Consider the following 25,006-nt stretch of genomic DNA (forward strand, 5'->3'; position numbering starts at 1 on the left):
GTGTGTGTGTGTGTGTGTGTATGTGTGTATCTGTTTTATCTGCCAAAACATTTTTATTTAGTGACAGATATGAGCTCATCCTTCACCTCTGGTAAACATTTAAACACTTGTATAAATCTGGTAGCTCAACTTAAGGAATCTTATTCATAGCCTGTATGATTCAAAGGTTCATAGCCGTTGTATATTAACCACATCTCACCTCCCTTACTCGCTACATTCAGAAGCTATCGGATGCGGGTCTTGACACCAGAGAGTGTTTGGCCGTAAGTGGGGCTTAACCCCTCTCCAGAGACCAGAGAGTTTGCAGCAAAACCTTCACCACACAAAGCAACAAACCTCCACCTGAGAAATGATGGCAAGCCTGGGAGAGGCAGTTTTTAAAGTCGTCCTTCTGAACCTGGACATATTTGTAAATGGCCTACAAATTAATACAAATAAATATACAAATAATGAAATCATTATCACAGTAGCCTTTGATAAAAAAATATGTCTGCCCTTTGCTTTGTGTAGGGCAGAGCAACGCCCCTTAACGGTGAAATAATAACCGAAAGGGTTAGTTTTACTTATAGGGTTAATATTTTACAGATTTTTTTTGTCGTGCCAATACAATGTCATATTTTTAACAGTTGGTCAAGGTACAAGAAAAACCTCCTCAAGGACAAACCTTGTTTATGTGTGTTGCCCCTTCCAGATCCAAGTTTGTTTTAAGATGGGAAAACAGATGAGACAGACATCTCCTCTTCCTGCGCACAAGGAACTTGTGTAACAGGGTTGGAAGTAAACAACCATTCAGCATGTTGAAATACGCGTTTAACAGTGATTTCAACATGCTGATTGTGTTGTACTTCTTGAGCGTACAGAGCTGTGGTGTTGACCCAGACCCCTAACCCGATTTGTTTAATACCTCAGTACTAACAACAGATCACAGAGATACATCTGGTTCACACATCCTTCTAAACCTATGCACATCTGTTCAGTGTCTGGTCTGTGTTTACACATTGCGCCACACTAGCTTGTGGGCTCATTCGTCTGTTTATATCCTTGGCACCTTTTTATGAGACCTTTTTCTATTGAATATGTATCATAGCGTTTGTATAGCTTATAAGTTGAAGGACTTGTGTCCGTGAGAGCCAAACGCTCACTCAGAAAACTCTGAGCAGCACAGAATTGGCAAATGTGTGCGTTACATCTGTGCTTTGTCAGACTATGAACCAACACCCCCCAACATCCCCCTACACCCCCATAAACCCCCCTACACTCCCCTACAGCCCACTACACCCCGCTACACCCCCCTAAACCCCCTATACCCCCCAACACTCCTCTTTACTCCCCTAGACGTCTCTACACGGCCCTCGTACCCCCACCCTCGCTGACAGACAGGCAGCCCAGGGACCCCCCTCAGATCTGATAAGGCCCCCACAGAGGGGCCCTTCCTTCCTGAGTCCTCTGTTTGTTTCTTTTGGGCTGTTTCCCCGGCTCTTCTGCTGGGCGTGGGAACACCTGCCTACCTCCCCCCCCCTCCCTCCCCCTCGCACCCCCACCCTCTCTCTTGCCCCCCCCCACCCCGGTTTCCTCTTCCCACGGCACAGCTGCGTCTGCTGGAAGAGGACAACACCCCCAGGCTGGACGGGTTGCCGGGTTCAAATCCTCTGGACCCCCCCTGGACAAAGCTTGGACACCCGACACTTCTCCGGTCCCTCGAGCAAGGCTTTTGAGCTTGTCGCCTCATGTGGATCGCCAGTTGAAATCCCTTGGGCCTCCTGGATGAACTGAGCTCAGTCCAGCCCCTGAGCAAGAGTCTTTATTGTCGTGTCTAGTGAGTTGCCGGAGCAAATGCTCAGACCCTCCTGGATAGATGAGGACACCTCGGTTCTTGGGCAAGGCACTCTTTGACCTTTCAGAACCAGCATGTTGTCTCACCCTGGTTTATAGCGCTGTTGCTGTGAAGCTACTTTGTTGGGTGCATTCCTTTTTAATGTTTTTTAGTGGCTGCCATGGCAACAAAAAGCAGGCATTTGATTATTCCACACAAAGACCTTCGAAGCCGAGGCCCCCTACGGCTGAGTCCCCCTGTGGTTGAGTTCCGCAAATCCCAGCTGGATGATATCCTTGAAGCACTGTTGGGAAAAATGAATACAGCTTAGGATCATCATCATCATCTTCATCATTGTTTCACAACCAGAAACCAAAACTGTCGAGTTACATGTCTGTTATACAAAAGCTGGCTTCTTTTGAAACAGAGTTAAGATTCCAGCACCATTGCTGTTCTTGTTGGCATTCGCCCCGGTCCAGTCTGACGGCTCTCCAGGCCCAGCCTGGATTAGAGGGGACGAGGGCGTGCTGCTTTAGCAAACTTCAACTGTGTGTTTAGGACGTAGAGCTAGTCGGAGCTGTGACTGGATGCCTGGTCTTTTGTGGTGGCTGTGACTGGATGCCTGCTTTTATGCGGTGACTGACTGGATTCCTTTTCTTTTGCAGTGGCTGCGACTGGATGCCTGGTCTTCCCTGGCGGTTTAATGGCCAGCATCCAATCACCATAGATACTATTTAATTTAATTTAATGACATGAATTAAAAACCTACTTTGTATGTATGTCAATTACGGCAGCCATTGCCCTCCTGACCATCCCTGGAAGGAGGGATCCCCCGCTTTGCGGTCCTTCAGGAGATTCTTCCTTGGTAATGAAGGGGGTTTTCTCGGACCCCTTTGGGGGGCTAGGGTCGGGGGTGCGTCTTCACCAGAAGATGTCAGACTCCCTCGTTCGCTAGCTCTCTGTGTATTCGCTGTATGACTCTAACCCGGACATCCCCTTGTTGCTCATTCACCACAAGAGGCCTTGTAACAACAACCATATTACTCAATGAACACATTAGGCAGTCCATTGTCGACGTCCTATGAACCCCACCATAAACCCCTGCCCCCCCCCCCCCCCCCAGGAAGAGGAAGAGATGTGTTACAAGGGCGTTTCAGGGAAAGAGTGCAGGCTGGAGGTCTATGTGTCAGGGTTCTGTCAGAGGAACCAGCATGAGAGAGGACTCCTACTCTCTCTGTACAACTCCTGGTTTGAACCGCTCCAAGCCAGAACCCAAGGTACTTGTCAAACACTCACTCAAGTAAATACCCACTCAGCATGTTTGAATGAATAATTTTTAGTGTGTTTCTCTTTCTGTCTCTTCCGGGGATTGTCTGAGGATTGTCTCTGTTTTGTTGTAAGTTTTATGTATTTTGTTGATTTCAGCAGAGCCGTTGTGACAGACACGCCTTACACAAGTTATTGCTCCCAGCACCAGACACCCAAACACACACACACGCACACACACACAAACCCCCACACACACAGACACACACATACACACACACACACACACACACTTGCACACGCACACACACACACACACACACACACACACACACACACACACACACCCACACACACACACACACACTTGCACACGCACACGCAAAACACACACACACATACACACACACACACACACACACACACACATAGTCTAGTCTGCGGTCCGGTTTCCTCTAGTCTGGTCGGGGGAGCGCTGGGTGAGTTAACCAATGGTCAAACCCCTCAGAACTGTCTCTGACCCAGGCCAGAGGAATGTCCAGGAAAGATCTAGAAGGACTTTCACTTCAAACACTTCAAGCACACGTCCTCTCCCTGTCAGGGAGAGAGACAGTGACACTTTACTAGGATGAATTGTGTGTGTGTGTGTGTGTGTGTGTGTGTGTATGTGTGTTTGTAAACACCACACTGTTTCAAAGGTTGTGTGTGGGTGTCTCAGATGGATCACATGTCCTCTGTCCTCTGTCGTACCGCTGCAGTTGCATGATGGGAAATAGAGCCGGAAAAACAAAAGAGTATTCCCACCGCTCTGCCTCAAATGTCCTTTAGAAACATCTGAAATGTCCTCCAATGCTTCTGAGAACCATCTGGAACTTCTGCTGGTGTGAGGGGACGTGGGTTAAAGTGGCGAAAAATCACAAAAAATAAATAAATGTTAAATCACCTCAAATTCAAACAGTGAGCGATACAGATAAGGAGCCTTTTCACCCGCCCAGCAGTGGTTGTTCAGTCAGATCGGGTATAGCTACCACAACAGACTCGGTCTTCAACACACTACCACTTGTGTACCACAAACCTTTTGGTCTTTTATCGCCATAGGTGCCTGCCAAAGAGAACGATACGATATCTTATCTAGTTATTTTTCATTCCAGCGTCCACCCATATCAAACTTTATCAATCGAGTGCTTTTCATACAAAACAGCAGTACAAATTGCTTAACAAGTTTAACAGCACAAAAATAACTAAATAAAAACAAACCACATCAGGGATGTGTATTGCGATAGAGATATATTTGGGAGGTAGACTTAAACTACGAAAATTACACATAAGTTTATAATAATTGATAAAGGGTAGTAGGTTAACTTGTTTGCTGCTTTCTGGTATTGAAGCCGGTTTATTGAAAGGTTCACAGATGATGATAATATACGTGATGATAGATGATGATAATATCCTGGTGCTCCGAATGCAATGTTGCATTTGATTCAGTTATTAACTATGACATGTTTTTGTTATTTGAAACAAGTAAATCACATTCTGCGCTTTACTGGAACACAACACTAAATCAACTGATGTTGTTTAGTGTGAATCCTTCTGATTTACTTCCATCTCGGGGAGCAAAATAATAGAGCAATGGAGGATGATGTAGAGAGACGGAGCAGAGACGGGGGAGAGGGAGAAAGAGGAGAAAATAGTGAGAAAAAAAGAGAAGGTAGAGAGAGGAACTGAGGAGGAGGTAGAGAGACATTGGAGAGAGGGGCGAGAGGGAGGGAGAGGTGGAGAAGAGAGGGAGAGAGACATTGGAGAGAGGGGGGAGAGGGAGAGAGAGGGAGGGAGAGGTGGAGAAGAGAGGGAGAGAGACATTGGAGAGAGGGGGGAGAGGGAGAAAGAGGGAGGGAGAGGTGGAGAAGAGAGGGAGGGAGGTAAAAGGGAGGGAGGAGGATGAAGAGAAGATGGTGAGGGAGACAACACAGTCAGAACAAGAGGGAAATATACTTTGATGACGTCACCATCACTGCAACCGAACCTTTCCCAGTCTCACGAGGGGAGGGGGGGGGAGAGGGGGGAGAGTTGATTGTAAACACATTCCCTGACCGTGTCGCCGTCTTAATCACCGTGGCGATGGCTTCTCCCTCTCTTGACGTCAGCCACTAATATGAAGCAGCCATGCGCTCCCCCTGTAGCGTGGTTCGGTTTAACCCCACCTGGGTGTCGTAGTTCTGGGGTCAGTGGAGCGAGGGGGCGACTGCGTCAGCAGCTGAGTGGGAGAGGGCTGTGATTGGTGGAGGCAGAAAAGGCAATAGAAAACAGATGAGGTGGAGATCCTGAAACAAAGAGCAGATTACCAGATGGGGAGAGTATGGGTGGCTGCAGGGACAAGATTCCCATTACTGTGTACGTTTGACTACTATTCAACTTTGTCCAAAGTGACTCACAGTGAATTCAGATACATCTCAATAATGGGCAGGTAGGAGATATATCACTGAGGGATGCCTTTAAGTAAGGTTCTGGACATTGGGGATGAAACCCAGTACATAGTCCCAGTAAAGTATAGTTTAAGAATTTGACATTTGCAACATTTAGCAGACGCTTTTATCCAAAGCGACTTACAACGGCTCATACACCGCAAGGCAACAGCCCAGTCGTAAGGAGCAGTTAGGGATAGGTGTCTTACTCTGGTACACCTCAACAGGGGCCAGGGATCTACCCACTCTACCTCCTGAGCTAAGCCGACCCACGACAAAAGAATTCCTTGCCTCAGAAATCTGTCAGAGCACACCAGCTTCAGAGCACTGTGTTCCTGCTGAATGAGCTTATTTGGGCCAGAGTTCAGAGACATCTTTACCCTTCAGACTCCTGTCATTTACAGGATTAAAGCATGGAACTGACGGAACGGTCCACTGTGTTCTGTAGACTGATGTTCCCCATGTGTTGTGTGTTTTGTTGTTGGGTTAAGAAATTAGAATTACTTTGAGTTGGTGTCAGTGGTTTCATAGAGTTAACCCTTAAGGGGTCCCTGCTGGACTTATCTTCAGGAGGGATCTTACAAAAATGAATGGACAGCTGGTCTCCCCATTTTGGGACAGAACCTGAGGTCCTTAGAATCATAATTTTGAAGTTTACTTGTGTACAGTGCTAAACGGGACACACTCAACGGCATTTCTGCATTTCCACCTGGTTCGATTGAGGGGAAGGAAAGTTGGAGTGAAAGTTTTCACATTTGTAAGGGAGGGCCGGGGTTTTCTGATTTGATGGAGGAGGAGGAGGAGGAGGAGGAGGAGGAGGAGGAGGGGGAGGGAGGGAGGAGGGGGAGGAGGAGGAGGAGGAGGGGGAGGAGGGGGAGGGAGGGAGGAGGGGAAGGAGGGGGAGGAGGGAGGGAGGGGGAGGTGGAGTAGAAGGAGGAGGAGGGAGGGGGAGGTGGAGGAGGAGGAGGGAGGGGGAGGTGGAGGAGGAGGGAGGGAGGGGGAGGTGGAGGAGGAGGAGGAGGAGGGAGGAGGAGGTGGAGGAGGAGGGAGGGAGGAGAAGGAAGATCGCTGGCAGTTTGGCGTGGCGCCAATCCATGTGTCAGCTGGGTGTGAGACGTCACTCCTCCCGTGAGAACGAGGGAGCTGGCTCGCAGTGAGCATCGCTGTAGATGCTTTCAATTGTGAAACGTTTTGTGTTTCGGCAAAGTGGTTTAACATGGGACCAAGATCACTGGAATGCATGTCGAAAACTCTTTTCCTAGAAATGTACATATGTACATACACTACACGATACTTTGGATTTGTTATTGTTTCTTTACAGTATTTATTTGTTGAGCAAAGCAGAACCATTGAGCAATGGCATCCATCACCACACATGCATACACAGACACACACACACACACACACACACACATTTTCAGCAAACTGGAAACATTTCATAAGATAAGTATTTTCTATTGTCCTATAAATTAGTAGCGCATTCTTTCGTATTATAGAATGTACATTCCAGAGTTGGGTAATGCATACTAAACACCTGTGGTTAGAAGGGTGACAGTTGAAATAGAGAAATAGTATGGGTTAGTTAAAGGGAATATTTCAAGCAATTTATTTTATTTGGTTTTAATCTTTTAAAGATGGTATGAACTCTGCTTCTCATCTGTTCTGCTTCTCATCTGTTCTGCGGCTCAGTGACGTTTGTGGATGGACCAACAGAATAATGCTAACCGCTCTATGACGCAGGAGCTTAAGTACTTTAAGCCCAAACTGTTTCACTTCACTTCTCAGGCCTTTTCTCCACAGACTGAATCCACTTTGGGGAAACCCGGGTTTGATTCAGGCTCTTGAAGTAACTTTGAGTCAAAACAGTGCAAAACAACTTAGCTCGCTTGTGTACACTTAATTCACGTACAAATTTGATTATTTCTTACTTAACTTGAGTGAATTAATTTAAAAAATCTCAAAGGTAAATATGTTACTTTTTTAAAATAATATTATTTGCAATTAACGCGAGTGAATTCAGTTGAAGGGACTTTACGGTTTTATTCAACAAAACCTCAAAAGTAAATACGGCACTTTTTAATCGACCATATCTATCTTCTCCCAGCAGAGGTGAGGAAGAATCCGAACACAAACAAACACGAGACGATTGCTATCTTAAACAAACCGTTTCATGAATAAAGGAATGCAATCCCTCTTCCAAACCAAAACCAAAACCCATTGAAGTTTAGTCTCACTCATAAAGTACACTCAATAAGAAGTTACTTTTTTGTAACAAGGTCATGCAGAAGTTTCATCTTTTAATGTACTCCAATTTGGGGAAGATTTAAGTTTCCTTTGATGAGGGCCAGTGCTAAAGGATTTATTAAATATTGACCTCTGTAAATCTTCGCTGAATAAGAGGAGGTACTTAGCGCGGTAGTGGGGTTGTGTGTGAGGCTTTGATGAATGTGTGTGTGAAGGCTGGCCAGCGTATCCAGCAGCTCAGAGACGAAGGAGGGGAGAGCAGAGACAGGGAGGGGCTGTCTCCAGCTCTGGTCTGATCCAAGTGGTCTCTACTCTGTTGCTTCTCCCCTGCTGCTGTCTTCACTCTGTTGTCTCTGCTGTTTCTACTCTGCTGCTGTCATACTTGGTTGTATCTGTTGTTTCTACTCTGCTGTTGTCTCTTCTCTGTTGTCTCTGTTGTTTATATTTGGGTGTTTCTACTCTGCTTGTGTCTCTTTTCTGCTGTCTCTTCTATGTTGTCTCTACTATTGTATCTTCTCAGTAGTTTCTGCTCAACTCTTTTCTTTTTTACTATTATCTCTCTATTCTGTTGTCTCTACTCTTCTGCTGTTCCTACTTTGTTGTCTACAATCTGTTACTTTGCTGCTGTTTCTACTCAGTTTTCTCCACTCTGAAGCTGTCTCAATTCGGTTGTGTCTACTCTGTTGTCTCTAGTTTGCTACTATTTCTACCTTGCTGTCTCTACTTGGCTGCTGTTTCTACTCTGTTGGCTCTTCAAACTGACTTTTGAGTCTGTTTAAACTTGTATCAATCTGCTGTCTATACTCTGCTCTTTCTCTATTCTGATACAAGCTGCCTCTCTAGTCTGTTTCAAGCTAACTCTGCTCTCCGTAGTCTCTACGTCCAATTGACTCTCCCCTCTGATTGAATCTGTTCCAAGCTGCTTTCATCTGTATCTACTCGGCTTCCATCTGTCTCTGCTCTGCTTCAATCTGTCTCTTGTCTGATCCAATGTATCTCTCCTATGGAACAATATTTCTTTACTCTGATATTTGTTTCATTGTCCAGGCTGTCTCTGATCCAGGACGTTTCTACTTGGCCTCAAGCTGTCTTGTGAGCTGCTTTTCTCCAGTCTTCTGCTGTGGTTTCCCTTCCGCTTCATGGTCACTGCGTCTTGGCGGTCAGTTCAAGCCCCTGACGCTCATTACTTTTAATTGTGTTTATCCTGTCTTGGCCTGGGAACGATCAGCTCCAGCTTAAAAGACCCAACCGCTCTTGTTATGACTATTGGGGCCATTACTTGAGATTTCCTCTCCGTTTAATGAATGGGGTTTGAGGGCTTGGACGAAGGTATGGACCCCTGAGCAGACTGGCCCCCAGGCCCCCGGGGGCCCAAACATGACACATTAGGGGTCACACCTTAAACCTTTCCCTCCCAATTGATGTTTTCCACCACTAAACCACTGTGTGTTCTTCAGCTTTTGTTAGAGTTAGTAGTTGGTTAATGTTTAAAGACAGAGGTTAGAGGGTGGGGTCACTACTTATTATGTACTATGTAGTACTGTGTTACTACTGCAATACCATCAATGCACAGACATTTTTTTTATCTTACTTTCAGGAAGTTAGAAAAATGTAAAACCCAAAGCAGACACGACAGCAGCACCCTAATACAGCTAGAGTCCAGTGCGTTGAACAGCAGAAGAGGAAACACTACCAACCTACTATTTATCAATACAGTAGTGACGTATCACTGTTGTTTTGGAAAAACAAAAGAATAGTGCATCTCATAGCTATCGATACTTGAATGTATATTTTACTTAAACATAAGCTAGGTGATTTGGAGATACCAGCCAGAGTAAGATACCTCCCTCCAAAGCCACGCCCCCAAAACACATGACTAGCTCACTAGCTTAGCAGGACTGCCTAGCCTTGTGGAAGACTAGGGTCATGTGACTAGGAAGCTGGGTAGGTAAGCAGACAGACAGGTAAGACATCCAATCATTACATTCGGGAGGAAGACAATGATTGTATGGGCTTCTTTCGTAAAGATAACATTCCTCTTTTTTTTATTATTGTCAGAGCATTTGATTTATTGATTGCTGTTAGGATGTAAAGAGAATTTAAACAAATATGACTGAATTGATAAATTTGCCTAGCCTACCTATAACTATATTTGCCTTCTCATCTCATCTGAGAATGAGTGGCCAGCTCTGAACACACCCCCACCTCCACCCCCAATGGCTTGGCACAGAGAGGACCAGGAAAAGTCTGTTGTAGGTGCATCTCTGACGCAAGCTAACGTGTAGTTGTAGTGTCTGGTGTCACAGAGACGCATAGCAACGCAAATGCTGTCTATTTATACACTTTCACATCCATGCTATTTTGAACCGCACCGAACAGGAGGGCCCGCCACTTCCTCCCAGTGGCCGCGACCTATGGACTCACACATCGGGTTTTCTCAGAATTCAACTGGCACCCCTGACGTTTCTCTGGATTCCGACTGAATTATCACAGAATTCCATTTTAATTCTCACGGAATTCCAACTGACGTTTCTCTGGATTCCAATTGAATTATCACAGAAATCTGTTTAAATTCCCACCGAATGCCAACTGTCTACTCTCTCGATACGACTGATTTATCACAGAATTCCATTTAACTTCTCACAGAATTCCAACCGAACACATTGAAGCTGCTTATTGACTGTGTGACCATCCGACAAATACTTTGTAAAGCTTAGGGCAACAATAACTGTGCTGATGTATACATCGGCCACAACTACTTGCGAATAATTTCATTATGTTATCTACCCTGATGTTATTACAACGTGATGACGTATTGACAACATATTACGGGAAAGATACATTTGGGAAAGAAATCTTGTGGTTTCTCACTTATTGTTGGCCTGCCAGTGTTTTTATTGGTTTTATTGGTTGGTTTGACCCCTGACCCCGCATCTGGTATCGGTCTGCTGAAACAGGACTATGCAAATGGGCGGATACCTTGTGTGACGGCATGTTGTGCAATGATTTACTCTACAATGATTTTCTCTGTTAATTATTACTATGAATACGACCTGAAATCTAGAAAAGAGATGGTTGAACTTCAAGGTAGAAGAGGTAACGAGGTTCGGATTAGGCTCAAGAATGAACCCAGTCCCTCGGAGCGTGATGACAGTTTCCTGCGCTCTTAGAACAGACCCGACTCAGCCTAATGAAATAATTAAAAATGAATGAATGTCTAATGAACGCTTTATTTAACCTTTTGAACGTCTATTAACAATTCATGCCTCCGCCGCTCAGAGGAGAGTCATGCACAATATTCTGCGGTGCAGAATGATCACAGTACACGTTGATATGCTGCGTACACCGACAGGAGGTACAGACAATACACCAGACGCCGGCACGCTTTGTCATTAAAAAAGAATAGTTTGGATAGTAGCTTGGATAATTTTGATTAAAGTGCTTAGGTAATGAGTATACACATTCAAGGCTGTTTGACGCATTCTCCTTCTCCCCTTACATGCCGTTCATACGGGCCTCCTCAATCCCACTTCACAAAGGAACCTTTCAATGTCTCTTAACACCGGTTAATAACTAAACGCTAATATAAGTACCATCCCTCGGCATAAGGCTGTGTTAACAATGTCTTCCTTTCCAGAGCTCCAGCAGGATTATGAAACGTCCAACTGGACACATGCTAGATGATTCACCCTCCTGGATTTCTTCCTTTTTTCCTTCTCTTCCCTCCCCCCCTTCTCTCCCCAGTAAAGTCAACAGATGTATCACTGGAGTAATGGCCGACTTCCTCTCCGTGGCACTACACAGGGATAATTCATCTTCATCGAGGTCTGGCTGAGGCTGAATGGGTTCCCGCCCTGCGTGCCAGATGCATTGTGTCTGTTTGACAAATGAAAGGGCCTTGCGTTCTGCGTACAACACTTCCCCATCGTTCCGCCTAGCTCTCCTCTGAGCCACTCAAAGTCTGGCCTGGAGGCTGGGGTCTTAAAGGCTCCTCTCCCTCGGCCTTAGCAGTCCGCCCTTCTGTAAATACGGGACTCAAAGACAATTTGATTCAAACTCAGTTCTTCCTCGTTAACTCTCCCCCAGGCGATCACCTTGGCTGGCCGGGGGGCAGCCTCTCGCCGAAGATGCTCTTGCGGGGGGCCACCAGGGTGGTCTGGCTCTCCCGCCGCCGCTCCTTCCGGCGGCCCAGCCGGACCCTCCAGCAGGCGGCGCTGGCGGCCAGCAGCAGCAGGCCGGCCGACAGCAGCACCAGACCGAAGTAGGAGATGGTGGAGCCGTGGGAGTTGAAGCTGTAGGCCACGGCGGTGACCACCACGCCGGCGATCAGCACCACCACGCCAAACGGCACGGTGCAGCGGTAGCACGACAGCTCCGCCCCGCCCGTGGCTGCCGTCAGCTGGTGCTCGTTGACCAATGGGATGCTGACGTGGGCGGGGACGGGAGCGGGGGCGCAGAGATCCTCCTCCTCGTTGTTGTTGTTGGGTTTGTCCGCCGGCGGGACGCGCTCGGGGGATGGCGGTACCGTCATGGCAGCGCTCTTGGCGGTCGCTTCGGGCATCGCGGCGAGACCTCGTGGCGTGAAACGGGTTCTTTAAGAAGGGTTACCGGACGCGCCACCTGTTCACCGGGGGTTTAATCCCGCTCTTCTTCTACCGACGTTCCCGTCGTCTCAGCAGGAAGCTGCGAGGAGACAAAGACGAACGGGGTTAGCGTGAAAGTAAACGGGACATAAAATCACACACATGGTGTTGCTCAACGGGCCGAATGTTTCCAGCGGCGGTAGGGAGCGAGGGGACTCTTCACCGATTGCACATTTTCGCAACGCTAGTTTTTAAGACAAAACAGCACTCAGCGTCTCGGACGCCACGGAGCCTCTTTGCACAAGCCCAGCCCCTCGTCTCAGAGTGGGCTCCGAGCCGAACCAGACATTCCCTGGAGAGCAGGGCCACGCCACGTTACCAGGGCGCTCCTGGGAACGGAACCTGCGTCACACTGATCAACAGTCTCATAAACAGATCAGGAATGGATCTGTTTGTGAAGACTGTTGTTAGTGTAGAAAGATGCTTGATAAGGCGTTTAAGCCTGTGTGGGATTCAAAAGCCCTCAGTAATGAAGGAAAATACTCCTACCTAGGCTAATTTCTTCAAAACATGTATGCACAAATGCCTTGCTATGGTCTTCTTTTCTGTAGATGAACCTTAAACTAAAACATATTGCAAACCTATTCACACATCAAATGGGCTGTATCAAACTACACATTAACATTGAACAAATTATGGTTTAGTCACACTTAGTACTACACACCTAGGCTTATGTCTATCAAACTTTGTTACATTCTCATGTTTGAGCAAATGGCAATTAGAATAAACATAGATCGATCAGACTGACCAAACACAGGGTTTGGCTTTTATTAAAATATATATTTTAGAAGGGTGGTACTGTCCAATTGTTACAAACAATAGCCTATGCTCATGTAACTTTAATTTAACGTGTTACCTTTTTGGGCCCCAATGACTCGTTTTGTTTCTAATCATCTTGTTGAGGGGAAGTTTCAAGACAAACTAGGCTACAAGCTTTCTTAACCCAGCACCGCAGAGTGTGCTACCAGCTGCACAGAACAAAGTTATCAATTATTGCTTTTCTAAACGACGAAAGAAAAAAAGTTAATAGATGGTTCAAATACCTCACAGGAGGGATCCATGTCGCACACTTTCAAACAGAACGTCCTCGGCTAATCCACCTGAAGAGTTTTCTCGGAGAGCAGCGCAGTGAGGACCATCGGTCCCGTCCTCCGGTCTGTCCGGTCCTCCGGTCGCGTGGGGCTCCTTTATGCTCTGGCTCCGCTCTCCGGTCGCCGTGTCGGGACCCCGACTGTTAATCACTCCGGTGTCTCCGGTCGCGTGACGGGCCCCCTGCTGTTTATCAGTCGGGTGTCTCCGGTCGCCGTGACGGGACCCTTGCTGTTAACCAGTTGGGTGTCTCCGCTGTCTCCGGTCGGCCTCTCTGATCTTCATTGAACCGCTCTGCTCGTGGATCAGGGACCGGGTAGCTACTGCTCTCCAACTCTTTCGCTCGGTTTTTATTCGAGCCCTCCTTATCCCCTTAGTGCGGAGCTCGTTTATTTACCCCGTGGGCGCGCGTTTACACGTACACACACTGTGTTTGTCTCTCTCTCTCTCGCTCTGTCTCTCTCTACCGCCCCCCCCCCCCCCCCCCCCCCCCCCCCCCCCCCCCCTCTCTCTCTCTCTATTGGTCACTGGTTTCGCCCTCAATGATGCTGGCGCTTTAGCCTACAAACTGACACGATTTTCTGGCGAACCCAGACCCTCATCGATGACGTCCATTGATCGTTTGGGACGAGAGATAATCTCGCCTTCCTTCTCTTTGGGTTTCACAGTCATTCCGGTTCATCATGCAGTCATTATAGGGGTGCAGAGAAAAGTGTGTAAACCCTAGTCTTATTTGATAGGCCTATCCTAGCAATACATAGGCTACACTTATATTATAGAGCCAAAATGTGCATCCTAGGTTTACATTAACCACATTAAAGTTATAGTACACACATTAAAGAACACATCGACCACTTCATGGCCTATGCTTTTTTTCTTCAACTCACGTACTGCCAACTCACGTACACGCACTCACGGAATCCAACGCACGGTCCTCATGCACCGCGACACGCAAGTGTTCTACGTTTGTACAGAAGTTGTAAATGCCACATGTTTTACATCAGGACAATCACCACCAAAACCTACTAATAAAACAGGAAAATACTTCTTCTTAAACAACTTAAATGAACCACCCAGGTGTGTGGCCATGTCTAATTTTAGGAGCGGGTCTAAATCCATGGATCTACTTGACTCTTTATTAAATGGATTCGTTATGTGCAATATTGCTCACTTTCTATTGACTTTTATTGACTTATATTGAATTATCTTGTTGACCTTAAATAGATTTTGTTGTTTGTCAAATGTACGGTACTGCCTGTTGGTACTGGATACCTGAATTTCCCCAAGGGGATGAATAAAGTATCTACTTAAACTTAAACTATGTCAACATTGCCCAGAGGCACTTGGGCCCCGGTGGGATTTGTGGCTTTAAAGTCCCCACACCGATGTGCAAATAGCCCGGGCGTTTTTGGGGGGACACTTACCTATCTGCTGTGACATAATGCGAACGAGAAGACTCCTCTGCTAAGTATATCCCAGGAATGGCTCTCTGACGCACTTTGGTGCGTGTGCAAGTCGCGCGCCCCGTCTCCGGTCTCTGCCACTAGGAGGTCACGTGACCAACGGTCACAGCAGGAGGCCTCCTCCTCACGGAGTGGCTCGAGGGGTCCGGGATCCAAGGGTCCGAACCAAGGGGGTGTATTCGGGTTTATTTTGGCGGGTAAACAATGACCGCCCCCCCCCCCCCCCCCCCCCCCCCCCCCCCCTTAACTAATATAGGCCTTCATATGTTTTTCCGAAATAAAGTCACAATATAGGAAAGCAGGAGTGGGACATAGGGCCAATAAATGAGATAAAACGACAGATACAATTGTAAAGTAAAATAAAATAGAATAAATACAACTATGAAGTTCGAACACATCAAAATGATTATAAAAACATAAAAATGAAATAAAATGATACCAACACCTGTCCAACTGGTCGGACTGGCGCAACGTCTCGCCCAACGTACGCCCCGACCCTGGGATCTGAATCCTCGCCGTACCGCCTACCGTACGCCGGGACTCTGGGTTGTGAAGCCCTCGCCGTACCGCCCACCATACGCCCCGACCCTGTGATCTGAACGCCTCGCAGTACCGCCCACAGCACGCCATACGCCCGGACCCTGGGATCTGAATCGTTCCAGCTGCAAACATGTCGCTGCACTTCGGAGAGGAGGAATTTGACAGCGCATGGAGGGAGCTGGATGAGCCACAGCTGGAAGGAGGCTGGGAGCTGTTCACCGAGAACATGGGTGTCAAAATATACCGGCTCCTCGACAAGGTAAAGTGAGCTTTAAGGGGGATACACGGGCCCAGTAAGGCACTGGGGCAGCGCTGCGGATACGTTCAGAGATCACTGTATAAATGAGCGGCCAGATTATACTAATCGATCTCCACGTGTAGATGAATGGTCGAGCTATGGAGAGATCAGGCGTCGTCGCATTGGACATTTAAACGTCATCCACGATAACGGCGTTCTTGAATGCGATTCACATTTCGTGTGTTTTGCCTGAAACACTGACTGTTGCCTAGTGGTCAGACTGGGAAATATGCGGAAACGGTGCAAGTCCATGCATCGCATACATGCAAACCAGTTTCCCTGTCAAATGATATCAGATCATAGCCGCATCTTCTAAACCGCAAATCAAACCTCATGTCATAAAGATATGCGATCATCTAAATCCTCAGGCTGGTGCAGTCATACCGTTGCAGATTTAGATTTGGCCTATTCAGATTTCATAGGAGCAGAACACAGGTTGCTGATAGGAGGGCTGTGGTTGGGGATTAGTTGAGCTGGAGAGGCATTTATGAAATCACTGCAAAAAGGGGGCTACAGCAAGAGGATTATACCGGTGAACACCCACATAAGGAGAGAAGGAAACAGAATCAGCAGAAAACACGGCAGAACATGACAAAAAAAAAGACAAATTGATGATTATAGATAAATAATTACATCCTTACAAATTAAATTAAAACAAATGACAATAACAGAATTCATTACAAAAGAGCAAAGCAAAGGAAATACGATCGATCAAGACAAGGCAAGGCAACTTATTTATATTTAGCACTTTTCATACACGAGGCAGACTCAAAGTGCTTCACAAAAAAAAACGTCATACATAAAATAGAGAAATAAAATAAATTATAGGGAAAGTGAAAAAATGCATTGTAGAAAAAGTGCAAAAGTTACAAGTGCAATGTATTTAAGAGATGATAGAAACCAAGCTAAAGTAAACGGCTGGTGCATAGAAAGTTGTGAAGCTGAACCGATGGCTGATGAGACTTAAGGATTATCGGTGTAGCCTACTGTAGGGGGGGCCGCCGCCGCAGATCTCCCGTTAAACTAATTCTGCTCCCTGTTCGCAGGAGACTGGGCTCTACGAGTACAAGATCATAGGCGTGCTGAGCGCCTGCCCGGCCCAGCAGTGTGCGGACGTATACATGGACCTGGCCTACCGGAAGCAGTGGGACAGCTACGTCAAAGGTAAAACGCCCCGCCCCTTTTCACCGTCAAGTGTCATATCTGTGTATTAAGATTAGTAGGCCTACTGTATAAGATTAGTTATTATTATTATTACTATGTGGCTTACCTGCAACCTATTAAACCACCTCTCACCTCACCCTACCTGTTTTGATGATTTAAACGAACGCAAAAAAATAAATATATTTTTAACTACATTTTTTACTGGCTGAATGCATGAGAACCATGAGACTCAATCAAAACAATAGAGCTCTCAAAATCTTTTTTTTTTTTTGGGGGGGGGGGGGGCTCTACTGCAACACCAGTAGGGGCATATACTTTTCCCTGAAATTCTAAATTTTGTAAACTTGTAAAAATATATATTCATGTGGCATTCAGTCCAATGCTTAAAATATATCTGTCGCATTCAGCAGGCCAATGCTGTGGTAAAGTGTGTCAAGTATGACCAAGTGTTTCTTTCTGTTCAATAGATAGAACTTCAATGCCCTGTAGGAGAAATGTGTTAATGTTTGTCCCTATAAAACAATAATGGAAAAAAAATAAATACAAAATATGACGGTAACTCTAAAGTCAAACCGTCCAATCTGAAGGCTCTATTTAACCACTCCCCCTACTCACCTCCACCAATGCACATCGAACAGAACTGAGTAGGGGAGGGCGTAGCCTAACTAGTTTGTGAACGACCCAGAGAAACGCAACGCAAATTCAATGTGAACATGTATGAGGATTTGTAATAAGATCCAGGATGATTTTGAAATTCGGCCCGGACACATTTTTTTAAAAGTGTCTCAAAAGGAGGGGATATCCGGGCAAAAGAGAACGTCTGGTTACCCTACGTACGGGGAACCCATTTGATTCCTACCTGTTCCGCTGTTAAAGGGGACATCTCATACCACCAGGTGTAAGTGTGATTAGCCATTACAAGCCGTTTTCAAAATGTGCAGCATTGTGACATCACAGGTGGGCGTGTCCATCTAGATGTGTGACGGATAGATGGACACGCCAACCTGTGATGTCACAATGCTGCACATTTTCAAACCTGCTTGTAATGGCTAATCACACTTACACCTGGTGGTATGAGATGTCCCCTTTAAGTAGCGGCGCAAATGGGTGGGCGCTATACTGGTCATTTCTCTGCATGAGAAATACGAAGTGTGGTGTGTGAGCGTGGGCATGGGTTGAATTGCGTGTGTCTCACACCGAATGCATGAGACTTGAGAGCCGTGCAATATTCAATCAAAACAAACGTCATTGCACTCTTAATATCGTTTTATTTGTGTGACAGTGGCTCTAACTGCCTAACTTTTTCAAATTAAGAACACCAGTTTATTAGCCTGGCTATACCCATGCTGCCTTGCGCGCGATTTCATTTCGCGCTGCTAGGCAGCCTGGATTCCATCGATCCGATTTTCGCCTGAGATAGGGAGCCAATCACAGAACGGGGAGAGACGGCAAGACGATGACGACGTCATAGCGACATGCCGAAGCTTGTAGTTTACGGATCCAAAATAGCAGCAGACGCGTTACCTTTCGATGGAGCCTCCGGGCAATCGCAAACCACGCCTCAAATACAAGAAAATGAATGTGTGGTTCCCAGACCTCATCTGTGTAGATGGAGATGAGGTCTGGCGTTAAACAGACTACTAGTTATAATATTAATACATAATTTACACATTACTCAAATTAGTGGGCCACTTTTGTGACCCTTTTGCTATTACGGTAGAGTAACATCTTCTTTAAAAAAGCACTTCTTTCTATCAATCTTTCTCTTCCAATCCCTCCCCACCCAGTTTGGGAGGGGTTCCCCTATCTCCCCTGACGTAGCTTCCAGCTGTGAGCTCCTCCTAGTGCTCTGTCCTTTTTTTAAGAGATGGTATTCACACCGGCCCCTATTGTACCAGCAGGTATTATGTTGATTCTGCCCCAAGCTACCAGTCTACCCAGTGGATTTACTGTAAGCAAAGTAGACTATTCCAGCTGGTCAGCGGATCATCCCATCACACACCTGAACACCTCCACATGTGCTGTCACTTGAGGCTCGGTTCTGATGGCTGGTCAGGGTTAATCAATCCTGTAGGTTCACAGCAATCCCCTGCATCTTGATGGACAGAAGTAGAAGAACAACACATCAATCCACGGCTTGTCTCGCTCTTCAAACCTCATATGGAGGCTGTTATGTTGTTAGCAAGAACCACATTTCCCACAAGTGACAGGACAATGAGTTGTGGTTACTGTAACATCTGAACTCAGAGAGAGAGAGAGAGTTGTTGGATCGAAGGCACTCCTTGGCTCTGCATGGTGATGACTGAGCAGTCCTTATGGTTCCAGGGTTTGGTTCCACACTCTGTGTACAATACATCAGACACGTATGACGTGAGAACATCTGAAGTCTGTTAGCAGAGTAGCTAGTGGGTCGTCTGCGGAAGAGAGGGAAGGGGGGTGGGGGGGGGATAGAGAGAGAGAGAGAGAGAGAGAGAGAGAAACACAGTGTGTGTACGTGTACGCGTGTACACGTAAACGCACGCCTACGGGGTAAATAAACGAGAGAGAGAGCGAGGTGAATAAGTGATTGGTGGATCACCTTGATTATTAGTTAAAGCAGACATCCATTCCCCCAGAGGGAATCCATCAACACTATGTCTCTAACACATCTCAGCCCTCAGCTGGATCACTATGTGTTCATATCGAGCTTTTTCGTCGTGCCGGTCGTTTGCTGCCTCTTAGAGTACAGCCCTATGAGACTAGTGCACCAAGGGGTTCCTTCGTTTGGAGAAAGGGCTGTAGGTAAGAGCCTGGAGTTAGTCGAGTGTAGTTTGTTTGAAATGGCCAAGCCTTCCGTCAGCTATTAAGGAGTGAAATGTGCTGTGTCTCATTAATGGGTATGAATTATTAAATTGATCTGCAATTACAAATTTAGACCGCTCCTGACCCATTTCTTATTTCTGGTTTTTCAGAATCCATTTTGTTGTTAAATACAAGTGTGTGAAATCCAATCCTTCCCAATGCAGGTGTGATGTAGGGAGGGAGGGAGCAGTGAGGGACTTTTAGGGTTGTTTCATTTCAAAATGTTCTGCTCCCTCTCTTCCCTCTCTTGACAAAATTTGACTACAGTGGCCTTGGCAAGATTGTTCCAAAAACAATAATCTCCATTTGGTTTAAGGTCAAACAACATATTCCATTTCATGTTATGGCTTGGTCTTGTTTTGAGTGTCAATATATCCTATTAAGGCGAAAATAATAACACAAGCTTGGCTTTCACATTCCTAGTGTTGAGAGGAGAATGGCTGTTGCAGCAGCTCTATGAACTCATTCTGTGTCTCCTCCTCCCCCCGTTTAAGAGCTGCAGGAGAAGGAGTTTGAGGGCCACAAAGCTATCTACTGGGAGGTGAAATACCCCTTCCCCCTGTCGAACCGGGACGTATCCTCATAATACCTGGCTCATGGGATCCAGGTAGATTCCAGACGTTTTCAGTTAGGATAAGATAACACTCTATAAATCCCAGACGGCAGATTTGGGTGTCACAGCAACACAACAATAAAGAAAAGATTAAGAAAACAAAGAATAGACAATAAGTACATTTTTCAGAAAAAAGAGAAACGACAATGTATTGCTGTCGGTACAATAAGGATGTTCATAGAACCAAGTGCCAAGCACTAACAATCACTAGGTTAACCCATTCCCTGTATACAACAGAGATAGCTAGGGCAAGATGTAACCGGATGCTACGTACTATTATAACACTATTTTAGTATGAGTAGCAGCTAGCAGTTAGCTTGTCCTTGACCCTCCCGTCAGTACGTGTACATCAGGGAGCGACGGGACATCCAGGTCGAAGGTCGCACCATCTACGTGGTTCTGGCCCGGAGCTCCCCCAACACGCCCCTGGCGGAGAGGAGCGGCGTGATGCGGGTCAAGGACTACAAGCAGAGCCTCGCCATGGAAACGGACGGCACCGGCGGGACCAAAGGTAGGGAAAAAGTTTTGTTTGAGAAATAACGGAATTTAGTCAAAAAATAAATAAAAATACTTTCTCTAATGTAGGTCTTATTTCAGTAACAGTGATGAAATGGCATAGATTTCTATGAAAACCATTGTTCAAATGGCCGCAAATGACGTTTATAACCAAAATAATGTGGTTTTGGGGTTCACTGGCCCTTTAAGGGATGGTGGTGGGGTTGCTGTGATTGGCTTTGGAAATCTGACAGGCAGAGGAAATAAACAGTGTTATTGGGAGGGCGTGCCAAGGGTAATAAACACAAAATGTGCTCTGTTTCAGTGTTCATGAACTACTTTGACAACCCTGGAGGAATGATCCCGACTTGGCTGGTTAACTGGGCGGCTAAGGTTGGTTTGCTCTGTTTTGAATACATCAGACTTCTCTGTGGGCAGAGGGTAAGAGGGCTTCAACTGGGAGAGGGTGGCTCGAACTGGGAGAGGGTGGCTCGAACTGGGAGAGGGTGGCTCGAACTGGGAGAGGGTGGCTCGAACTGGGAGAGTGAGACTCAAACTGGGAGAGGGAGACTCAAACTGGGAGAGGAAAAATCAAACTGGGAGAGGGTGGCTCAAATTTGGAGAGGTTGGCTCAAACTGAGAGAGGGAGAATCAAACTGGGATTCAACAGGCCTTGTAAAGTCCAAGCTGTGGTCCACTGATGCTTTCCATCCCCTCTCTTTTAACCATCTGACCAGTACAACTAGTTAAGGTAAGATAGTGCTTTAGAGACCACAGGACGGGGAAATGGGAAATCACGGGAAATCCTGGTGTCAGAGCAGAAAGCACATGGCAGCAGGTCATTAAAGGGAGATTCTGCACTACCCAAAGAGCATCAGTGTCCTATCGATAATATGGACGTATCCAGGTGGATTTGGTGGAGGTGTCAAGCCAACCCATGCGTGCATACATTCTTGGCATCGGTGGGCCCCAGTGTGAGGGTTTGACTCTGTTTTACATTTACAGTTTTTCATTCAGCACTTCCCAAGCGACAGTTGAGGCTTAGAACAATCAAGGCAGTGTGTGTGTGTGTTCGCCTGTGTGTACGTGTGTGTGTGTGTGAAGGATACAAACAGCTGTTTCTCCTTGTATCATCTGGTTCGACCCTCCCTCTCTCACGCCGCCCCCTGGGTTCACGCGGGGTTTATCGAACCTTGAATGTGGCGCCTGATGATGTCATAGGGTCCCCGGCTCCGTCCGGTCGTGTGGATGCGTGACGCTCCTTGACGTCTCTTCTCCCCAGAGCGGCGTGCCAGGTTTCCTGACAGACATGAAGAAGGCGTGTAACAACTACGACGACCACTGCCAGAAGAAGTGAGGACTCCGGCGATGGAAGCTGCAGCCGCATTTTCAATCTGTCATTACGTGAATAAGAGGAGTTTTAGGGTGCAGCGCTGGACTCCAACTAAATTTGGAGTTTTAGTTGGAGTCCGATGGACAAATTTAGTTGGAGTCCGATGGACTCCAACTAAATTTGAATTGGGGTCCTGCCGCAGAGAAAAGGGCCGGTCTGCGAGCCAATCGAAACGCAGTATTGGGCAGTATCGCCGCCCTTACCCCAAACCAATCAGATAGTTCCGACATGCTGCCCCCCCCAATACAAATGCAGTGATTCCCTGTAGAAATAGTTGTGTTCGTCAGCAGTGTGTGGGGTGGGGGAGGGACGACGACACACCAACTACTTGTCGTAAAAGACAAAAGCATAGGATTTTATCCCTTTTTTTCTCCTATTTCAGTAACAGCAATAAAATGGCATAGATTACTATGTTGACGATCATATAAGACAAACGACCACGTTCAAATCCAAAACCATGTGGTTTGTTGTGCACTGGCTCTTTCAGCGATGGTGGTGGGATGGTTGTGTATTCCAATATGCTGTTTAGTGGCCTGAGAATGCAAGTGAGCATGCTGGATCTGTTGCCCTTTATTAAGGGTTTGTGTGAACTCAAAGCACTTCCATGTTCTGTATCCCCTGTGTATTCCTCTCTGTCTTCATACCCGTTGGCTTACTACTGTTTTTAGTTATTTTATGTTTGGGTTAGGGTGCAGGGATCTTTGGTTATTGGGCAATTCCTAATCTGCGTCTGTTTATATCAAATAGAATACTTGATTTATCTAGTGGAAAAGTTAAATTTCTTGATGAAAAGTTAAAAAAGTAGACTAGGTTTTAATCTTTTTTAATTGGATTAATTAAACAGTCTTTGTAGTCTGGTTGTGCACTGAAAAACTGATGACACTCAGATAACAGGTGCCTATGCAACATGATTTTGCTGGGTGATCTATCTTTTACACTTGAATGATTCGGGCCGATGGCATTGGTTAGCCTGATCACAAAATTACAGCATCAAATAAATTACTGGATTATTGTTGTTGATGCATTGTTTTGAATGAATGTAAAAATATTTAATCAATGTATGTGATAGTTTGACAAACACACACAAATCGTGTTATTGATACATTGGATTCCTCCTTTAAATTGTATTTTACTAAATCTTTTTTTCACAAATTGGTCTCGTTGTGATTTATAATCTGTTATACCACTACAGCAGTGTAAAAATGTCAAACATGTCTGCAACCGACACTGGAAAATAGGAAAATAGTTAAAAACATTCAGATTAAAAAAACAAAATGGCTGCAAACAAGGAAAGTGAAGGAATGAAAACTGATTTTTATCTAATAGACAGAATATGGATGATGGAAAACCAAGGCCTTCCTCAGACTAATAATAATAATAATAATGCATTTCTTGCGTATCCCTTTTTAAAATACAGAGAAACTACAGCGAAATTAAAACAACCAAATAAAACCAGAAATAGCAGCATGGATACAATATGAAAACATGTCGAAGAGTTCAACGTTAGCAACAAGGCTGCAGAGCGGTGTTCTGAGGGACTGGTAGGGGGGTGGAGGGGTTAGGGGAGGAAGTGTGAGAAGAGGAGGGCTGCTGGTGTCTTTCAGGGGGGATGTGTCAGTGCGGTGGGGAGATCGGAACGCGATCAGACTGTCCTTCCTGAGGAAGCCCTGGTCCTTCCAGGTCTGCAGCAGCTTGCTGCGGAGGTTCACTGGATCTCCGTCCTCTGAGTCCCAGTCCTCTGGGTTCCAGTCCTCTAACCCTAACCCTACTACCCTGCGGTGTGTCGGGCCGCACCACGAGGGAGGTGGAGTCCAACAGTTCAGCAGTCCTGCTCAGGGACGGAGCTGGCCCTCCTGGGAGCCGTGGCAGGGAGGAGGGAGCTGCCTGGACTCCTCTCTGTCCTTGACTCCCCCCTGGACTCCTGGCTGTCCTTGACTCCCACCTGGACTCCTGGCTGTGAGGAGCTCTAAGGAGTGGCTTCGTTCCTGTGGCCATCGAACTCGTTCACTCCTTTCACAACCGGTCGGACCCGCTCTGAGCCTGAGAAGAGCCAGCCTCAACTCATTCACTTTGAACTCTGTGGTCTCTGTGAACCATTGGGCCATTTAATAATTGATCATGTCCAGACGATTTGGGCATTATGTCTGCAACATGCGCCACTTAACATCACCCTTCTTTACCAAACTTGCTTTAGATTTTGATGAGCTTCAGCTACATATATATATATTTGTACACACAATCTTATTCTATAAAATGTTGCTGTTGGTATCGATGCATATCAATACCAACATTGGTATATATGTATATATTCATCATTCTTTTTTAGTATATATTTATGTTGTATTTTGTGTTTATATTGATAGATGTGGTTATTCTATTTGATTTACTTTGATTGTTTCTGGCTTGAGCTGAGCCACTGTAAAAAACAGTTTCTCATGTCTGTTATGGTCTAGTTTAACCTGGATCTGGCTCTGTTAAAGTAGTTCAGCTACCGGCCATTGATGGTTGACTATATTTCCGAAGCCAAGCCGATCAATCCAAACAACTCGACTTTTAGTCATCCCTGCAGACCACCACGTAGGTCTGAGGAGTGCAGCCTACAAGGCGATCCTCTCACCCCCTCTGGTGGTCAAAGTTGTACTCATTGCTTCTTGAATCATGAAAGGATCAAGGCAGAGTGGT

At 46.2% G+C, this 25,006-nt stretch overlaps 2 protein-coding genes across 2 annotated transcripts; one reads left to right on the top strand and one right to left on the bottom strand.

Moving 5' to 3' along the window:
- Nucleotides 1-11,017: 11,017 nt before the first annotated feature.
- Nucleotides 11,018-13,934, bottom strand: tmem100a (transmembrane protein 100a). The gene is made up of 2 exons (XM_079745869.1): nt 13,472-13,934; nt 11,018-12,468 (listed from the first exon to the last, which is right to left on the bottom strand). Exon 2 carries the CDS (start codon nt 12,344-12,346, stop codon nt 11,876-11,878), a length of 471 nt encoding a protein of 156 aa, XP_079601995.1. The 5' UTR covers nt 12,347-12,468; nt 13,472-13,934; the 3' UTR covers nt 11,018-11,875.
- A 1,685-nt stretch (nt 13,935-15,619) lies between these two features.
- On the top strand, nt 15,620-23,476 carry pctp (phosphatidylcholine transfer protein). The gene is made up of 6 exons (XM_079746490.1): nt 15,620-15,779; nt 16,865-16,982; nt 20,318-20,397; nt 20,776-20,947; nt 21,257-21,324; nt 22,214-23,476. Exons 1-6 carry the CDS (start codon nt 15,651-15,653, stop codon nt 22,286-22,288), a joined length of 642 nt encoding a protein of 213 aa, XP_079602616.1. The 5' UTR covers nt 15,620-15,650; the 3' UTR covers nt 22,289-23,476.
- Nucleotides 23,477-25,006: the final 1,530 nt, after the last annotated feature.

This window comes from Pollachius pollachius (genome assembly GCF_949987615.1).
Source record: "Pollachius pollachius genome assembly, chromosome: 11".
In the NCBI taxonomy this organism is placed as follows: domain Eukaryota; kingdom Metazoa; phylum Chordata; class Actinopteri; order Gadiformes; family Gadidae; genus Pollachius; species Pollachius pollachius.